General features: G+C 43.0%; 1 protein-coding gene across 1 annotated transcript in view; it reads right to left on the bottom strand.

Annotated features, from left to right (window-relative positions):
- The window catches only part of LIFR (leukemia inhibitory factor receptor alpha), a 64,908-nt gene that overhangs the window by 22,860 nt on the left and 34,013 nt on the right, over positions 1 to 8,035 (bottom strand). The window contains exons 10-13 of the mRNA XM_019517939.1: positions 5,641 to 5,806; positions 5,427 to 5,500; positions 4,822 to 5,032; positions 287 to 466 (exon numbers count right to left, since the gene is read on the bottom strand). Coding sequence (XP_019373484.1) covers positions 287 to 466; positions 4,822 to 5,032; positions 5,427 to 5,500; positions 5,641 to 5,806 — 631 coding nt within the window. The remainder of the gene's footprint in view (positions 1 to 286; positions 467 to 4,821; positions 5,033 to 5,426; positions 5,501 to 5,640; positions 5,807 to 8,035) is intronic.

The following is an 8,035-nucleotide window of genomic DNA, read 5'->3' as shown; positions in this document are numbered from 1 at the left end:
GTCATCAGCAAATTTGAACAGAGTGCTTTTTACCCCCTCGTCCAAGTCACTGATGAAGATGTTGAACAGTGCGGGCCTGAGGACTGAGCCCTGGGGGACCCCACTGCACACATCCCTCCAAGTTGAAAATGACCCGTCCACCACCACTCTCTGGGTGCGGCCCTCCAGCCAGTTGGCGACCCATTTGACTGTGTGGGTGTTGACACCACAGTCCCCCAGTTTCTTAATGAGAATGGGGTAAGAGACAGTGTGAAAGGCTTCTGTAAAGACACTGATTCTATCTCACCAGATGTTATCACAGCTTCTGTTGCATTTGAAGGAAATGTTTCCCAGTCCACACTATACGGTTCACACCCAGGGGAACGACACCATTTTACTGTGTAGCCACAGGTCACATCGGAGTCAGACTGCCAAGTAATGTAAATTCCACTTCCTGTTGCAATTGCCTGCTTTATTTTGACATTGTCTGCAATAAAAATAGTGTATAAAAACCATCAAAGAAGTCCTACACATTTATCTTTCATTCAACCTACATGGAAGCCTTTGAGCTAGAGTATCTAGAAAACCAGATACACACATGCACTGAGGTCATTCTAGACACTCAGATTGGACCAGAGGAATTTACAGAGTAAATGCACATCAGTTTGAAGCATTATAAACCACTCAAATGTAGTCGATGGTGAACCCTTTAGCAGAGCTAAAACAAATTCATGGATTTGCTTTAATCTAAACTGGGGGTGTCAAACTCATCTGGCCCTGCAGACTCAATGAGGAGCTCTGACCCACTCTGCAGACGCGGTTGGCCACTCTGGAGCCAGCGCTCAGGATTGGTCTGGGAGGCAGGAATGGGGGTGTCACACAGCCATGGGCAGTGTGCATCACTGGGACTTGCACTGCCAGCAGTGCATGGGCTGCATCCAGGGGCTGGCATGGGGCATGCGCTGCATGTGGCACCCCATTGGTCTGGCCCCAAAAGCTGGCTCTAGGGCTGGTCAGGACTGGGCACCAGGCTGTCTGTGGGTGCCAGAGTCAGTGCTGGGGTGGCCATCATAGAGGACAGTCTGGTTGTCCTCTGTCCTCTATTGATTGTTCTCAAGAGAAAACAATAGAAGACAAAGGCGTTGGGTTTCGTATCAATAGAGGACAGATTCCTCTATGATGGCCACCCTAGTCAGTGCCCAGGGCTGTCCAGCAGGGTATCGCATGCACTGTGTGCCCTCTGTCAGTACCCTGGACAGTGGGCAGGCAGTGCAAGCCCTGGAGCAGGCCTGACATTTGATGCATAGGCGATGACACCAGGTCCAGTCCACATGCCAGACTGGCTCCGCATGCTGCATGTGGGGTCACTACAACACCCAGGAGATGGGTCCAACCCACGTGTTGTATGTTTGACATCCCTGACCTAAATGGACACCAAATACAGCCAAAATGTTAGCCAATTCCTTTCATCCATCCATTTTAGGGTTTTTCTTTAAATGATGCCACCCATTACTGCAGCAATAAGGCCTTCCGTATGAAAAAAAGGGGAGAAGTCAGACTTCGCGGAGTCTCCATGAAGTTTGGTGGACTATGTGAAATCTTTGTTATCTCCCTACTTGAGGAAAGCCTCTGCCTAGGGTAGGGTTTTCTTATCAAATTCATAGATTTATTTACTTTTTTGGATGAGGGATGATTGGACTCACGGCTTGAGGTAGAGGAGAATCTAACACCACATAGTTCTTAAAATGAAAAAGTTTTTTCAGTAAACTTGAATTGAGGGCTGAACCTAGGCTAGGCAGCCTTATAAAAAGCCCCCTGGGATGAGAGGGCAGTAAAATGAGCAGCAAGCAGAGAACAGGGGCTCTGGGATAAGTAGCTCAGGTCTGAGACTGCCTTGAGGAGGCTTTTCTCTGCTAGTGACGTGGGGTGGTTGAATGGTGCTAGACTGTTTGCCTGGAAGGGGGTCCCCCCCTTCGGGTGCGTTTGTCAGTTAGTCGGTTGGTCACTCCTTCTTTCCCTCTCTTTCTCTTTTTTATTTTCCTCCCCCTTCTGGAGCATTTGACTGAGTGACAGGGCTGGCTCTGGGTGAGGCTGGGTTAGGCAACCGAGTGTTGGAGCTAGGATAGACAGCTTTATAAGAAGACAGCTCCAAGCAAACCACTGAAGCAGTAAACACAATAGCAGCAAACAGAGGGATTTTGCTTAGGGAATTTGCTGTGGCAGGGAGCAGGAGCCTCTGTGCCCGTGTGCGGCCAGGGGCCCGGTATGGGTGCTTAGTGCACAGGTTCTTGTGGTGCATCTTTTCCCCCTACTACCTCTCCCCAGTTTTTTTTCTTTCCTTATAGCCTCTCCACCTATGGCCAACATTCAGTGGGATCCAACAGGGCTAAAGGATTCCCCCTCCAAGAGTCATTGCAATGACTGCAGACCTCATCACATATTTTGATGAACCTTGACTTTTTTCTTTTTTTACTGTCCTAAATCTTGGTCCCTATCTGCTGAGATGACCTCATTTTATACAGGGCAGACAATCATGGCAGAGCAAGTTGAAGGGAAAGACCAGTTTTTAAAAGTTTGCCAGAAGAAATTGCTCAACACCTTGCAGATAATCACGTGACTGTTAGAGGGCCTATAAGCTCCACGTTTGATATGTGCTGGCAGCCAACAAAACTAAGGCCCTGACGAAGAGATCGTTGAATTGCTAATTAAGGTAATATTAATTTCACGTTTTCTTCTTGTTTGGTTTTACCAAATAGAGAAAAATGAAGAACAGAACAGGAGGCAGCCAAACTCTCCAATTTAAATTACTGAAATACTTTGTTTCAAAGATGTAAATTCAAGGAAAGCACAAGTCAAAATGCTATTTTCTACACGTGGAGAAACACTCTTATTCCAAAACAAATATGTGTAGGATTAGTGTAGTTTTATGAGACGGGTATTTCTTTGAAACTTTCTGAATCCTGGGGTTCAGCAGGCTCAATAGTATTTTCACTGCAAGAAAAGCAAATGGAGCATCATCTTGAACGTGCATTATTTTGCTGTAATCTAAAAGAGCCATATTTCATCAGCAGCACAGATTTTACAGTATTAGTGTGCATGCAAATATCTGCATAGATAGATTGCTTCTCCCTCTTGCAGATATTGGTGGATCAAATAATTCAATGCAGTGTTTTGCTTCCTGTTCAGCTCTCCCGTAAAACCGCAAAGTACAAATCTCAAGTCCAAGAAATACTTTTCTCTTGTGGACATTAAAAGCATTTCCAGACTGTACAGCATGCAGCCAGAAGTGACCATCTATGTGATACCGTAAGCCAGTTTAGTGGATGAGTCATGCATGTTTCAATGACTGCAGCCAGTGACTCAATTAATCCTCTGCACTGCCACGGTAGCCAAACCCAAGCGAGTACGCTGCGGACGGCAGCAAACGGAAGTTCCATCTTCCAAACATTTTCTTCCCAGAAATAAGCTACGATGATCACACAGCTCCAGCTGTTACTCTCACTCATATCCAAGAGAGATGAAATATCTAGAGAGCCCTAATTACATGGCAGCCAGAATTTTTCACTGCCCACCATGCGGAGTTATTACAGTTATTCCTTTAATTTATCTGTCCTGACCAATTACTGTTCCTTCACATAAGCAGTTGTAAAATACCAGGTAGCAGGTACTTTGCTACAGCAGAAGGATAGGATATCTAGCATGACAATGTCTGTCACTGTGAATCCTGTGGAATCATATTCAGTTATATCCAAACTACAGACCTCAAAGGGAAAAAATTGTCTGAAGAGACAGTTTTTTTTTTCTTTTGAGAACCTGAAAACTTTTTGCACACAAGCGTACAAGTGTGACCCCACCACCCTGATTCCATCCTCACAAAGCAGCGTAAGGGTAGAATATGGTGAGCCTTACCACTGGGCAAGGGAAGTGGGAGCTTACAAAACACAGGCTCTTCAGTGCCACTACAATTGCAATGCAGGGAGTGGGGGAGCTGGCAGAGAGAGCCCTGGTTCTGTACTCTTAATGAGCCAAACAACCCAGCTGGCTGGAACAGTGACGGGGAAGAAAGCTACATCAGGCCTAAAACTAGCAGAGGCTGCTTTTCCCTAGATCCTGGGAGAAGCAGGAGGTATATTGCAACACACATCACAATGTGGTACATTGTCTGTTTCTGGGGCAGCAACACAATTGGCATTTACAGCAAAACCAAGCTGGAATGCAACGTGCTCCCTTCACAGATAGGCTAGCCCTCTACTATTAAGGCCACTGGCAGGCTGCATAAGCCTGCCTTTCATATAAGCCCCCTACTTTCAATACAGCGATTCAGATAACCTTGCCATTTAGCTCAGTTAATGCACTCCACCCATAGGATGGAATGAGTTTTTAAAAAACAGTTCCTGTTAGAGATCTCCCAGGGAAAACAGGAGTTAAAAAGCTATGCAGCATGAACATGATTCCCCTGAAGGAAGAAACTATTTTTAATCCCAAATATTCATCAAGTTTGTTTGGCTCAGCAAGATTACGCAGAAATAAACAGAACCACCTATATGTTAAAGATCTGTGCCAAAGATTTAGCCTCTCCCTTGTTATTCCTGGGAGGTCTCCAGAAAACTGCAAGGCAGGCTCAGAGCCGGTAACTGTACTGCATTGCCTTCTGTTCATAGGAAGAGTACAATTAAACTGGTGAAACACTGGTCTGAAAACAAACCAGAAACTGTAAACGAAGAAAAAAGCACTCTGTTGTTACACGCACAAATCAGCTAAATTCTCCAGTAAATCAACCAAATCAACCCACCTCAGCTTTTTCACACTCTTTGACTGTTTTTAATAGTTTCAAGCACTCACCGCTTGGAAGTTCCACGCTAGTTATCCTAGAAGGAGGGGATGAGCCTGCTCCATTTTTGGCTACAACACTGATGTTACAGTCATTTTTTCCAAGTTCGATTTCAGTGCTGTTTAAGGGTGCAGGGATCTCCTTGGACTGTACTTCTGTATCCAGATAATATGATACTACATGGGAGTGTATTACCCCATTTGCTTCAAGGAGAGGTAGTGGCTAAGCAACAGAGAAAGAAATCATGTTTAAAAACAAAAAATGCATTTAAAAACAAGACCTAGGACGACACACATCTAATGGTTAGAGTGTCTTACCACACAAAAGACTAATGCAAGAATGGGTTACGAGTTAACAAAAGTACTTAGGACATCTATGACCAAGGAATAAATTTAAGAAAGATATTTTGTGGGCAAATCTATTTAACACAACATTAGTAATTAACAGAGAGATATAACGAGAGCGAGAACCTTTCTAGGATAACATTTTAGTGCGGGGCAATAACTGCCTCATTAAATTAGCACTATTACATACTGAACCTCAGTCAGATTATTTCAACTATAAACTCAGCACACTCCAAAAGTGCATAAGAAAACCGATTCATATAAATATATACCTTCCAAAAGACTTTTATTACATTTCCTCCAACAGAGCTTCTCTCTCTCCAGATATCTGGTCCCCTCACAGGAGCTAAAAGGAGATTTATTAATGATATAAGACAATTTAATATGCAGCAATACAAATGAAGTATCATATTTGAGATTAAGTAAATGGTGTACACTTTCTATATTAGATAAAAATAATAACAACAACAACTTCAATAAACTTACGGGCTTCCCATGTTGTCCACTGTTTTTTCTCGCTCCAATTACTCCATTTCCAGAAGTGGTCAGCTGCTGAACAGCGCACCCTGAATGTGTATGCAGTATTTGGATGTAACATGTCCAGCTGAGCTTTATAGTGAGAGTTTACTGTACCATATACTGTGACGTTGTCCTGTTAAGAGTTAATAGAATTTTATATGATTTTTTTTCCTCCTTTAGTGTGTTATACTAGAAACAACACCTAAAAATAAATCTGAAAACAACTACAGCATGAATGACGAATAATTAGGGACCTATATAATTTCTTATATCTACAGAAGGAATCTCTAACATGGCATTTTGTGGATGTACTCTTTTCAAGGAGGGCAAAGATAACGTATAAAAGAAAGCCTGCAAGCCAGGGTGATAAATGGGAAAAAAAAGGAAATATAAAAAGGAAAATGCACGTGTAGTCACCATTAGCCAGTAATGGTTTTTCAGATGCCCATCAGAACAAATGCAGCCTGTTCTAGAAATTCAAATTGCTTTATCCCATGTCAGTAGTTGATGGTGTATCCCATATAGCATCTGAAAAAAGTTTCACTCAGATGTTCACAATGTGTGTCACAAAAAGAGGCAGATAAATAATACTCCTCCTTTCTAAAAACATTGTATTAAACAATCCACTTGGGCAACTGCAATGTCTACCAGCAACAATATTCCTACTGAGTGCTCCTTTTTTCTTCAAAAGATGTCAAATACAACCCACATCTGGTTTCAATATCTCCATCTATGCAGTTCACAGCTGTCAAAATGCAGTTGAATAGTACATTAAGTTGCACATATTTCTTCAGTTCCATGGTTGCAGTGAAAGATATGAGCCTTGGAAAATATATATTACACACATTTTTTTACTGAATCTAATTATAACACACATTTATCCTGTCTGCCAAGAACCATTCTCCAAAACGAATTAAGTCTCTAATCAATTATGTATTTTTCAGTTTAAATTAAAAAAGGACAATGCCAAAAACTGGTCTTCAGGGTAGAAAAACTTTTGAAAATGCTAGTGAACTATTTTTGTAGAATCCTGGCTCTTCCTTTTGTATGTTTTTATTTTTAACTACACCTTGTTTGCCATATATATAATGGTGTAGAGAAGGTGGTAAAACTGCTAAGCCCTTTGTAAAGTTGTGAGATGTGTGCCAACAGCAACTGTCGAAATCTTACTTATTCCTAACGGCCAACTATTTGTTTTCTGCCACTATGGTTAATACTTGTTGCATTCAATAATGGTTACAAAAGCTACCATCTTTCAAAATAAGTCAGAGAGGGAGAGAGAATATCTTATAATACAAAAATGCTGTAGATTGAGACTTGCCACATTCCCTACAACATTAATTTCCTTCAATTGATTTAAGAGTGGTCATACATAGTTTTAATATTAGTTGCATCATATTTTGGGGAGCTTGCCATATTATACAGCACTTTTTCAGCTGTGTAAACAAAGAAAATTTAATAGGAAAAACTAAACATCATGAAGCATATGTAAAAAGACCAGAGATCAGAAAATACAAGTATTATACAACGGTTTTCATTGAAATGCAGAGGCGACACATAGGGGGTGCACGTGCACCCCCTGAGCACTGCGGTGCACCACCTAGAAAAAGATAGGCAGTCGCCGCTCACCACCACCCCCTCCCCTCCACCGCCGGAGTCTGCGGGCGATCAGCAATCCCCTCTGGCTGCCACCAACGGCATCCGTGCATGGATGCTGACCCCTGGTCAGTGCTTGCCACCCCCGCCCGCTGCCGACAGCAAGGGTGGCATCTGTGGGAGCTCCCGCTTACTGCCGGCACACTCCCACTGCTGCCCTCCCACCGCTGCGCTTCTGCTGCCGCTGTGCCCCCCAGCCGCTGGGTGCACACGTTCATGTCAAAATGTGCACGTTTACAAGCGTGCCTTTAGCTGCCACTCTACATAAGTACATTAGGTAAAAATTCTTTCCACTGAACACAGTAGGCTTTGGGTCAGGTTTAAAGCAAATAAAGTTGGAAGCAGTATTTTGGGGTTATATTTTATTCACACCTTAATTCCCACCCTGTACAAATGCAAGTAATTTTTAGCATCTTAGCTCAGCAGTGCTCAATAGGCCTGTGCGAAGCGGCAAGTATTTGCTTCAGATTCAGATTTGGCTGATTCGGGGGACAGTGATTTGATTCGGTGATTTGAATTGCTGTCCCAAATTGATTCAGCTAAATCTGATTCAGAGACTCAGCTGCTGCCAAATCTCCAAATCATACAGGACCCATCTCCCGGCTGCTCTCCCAGCCCGGCAATGGCTGCCCCACCCACCCCAGCTCTTGGCAGTGTGAAGAAAAAAAAAGAAAAAGAAAAAGTTAGGCTGAGAAAGTGCTAGTAT

This window comes from Gavialis gangeticus, unplaced genomic scaffold, assembly GCF_001723915.1.
Source record: "Gavialis gangeticus isolate Ggan-Ray unplaced genomic scaffold, GavGan_comp1, whole genome shotgun sequence".
Classification (NCBI taxonomy): domain Eukaryota; kingdom Metazoa; phylum Chordata; order Crocodylia; family Gavialidae; genus Gavialis; species Gavialis gangeticus.
Note: the sequence above shows the minus strand (reverse complement) of the source record. Positions and strands in the feature narration are given on the sequence as shown.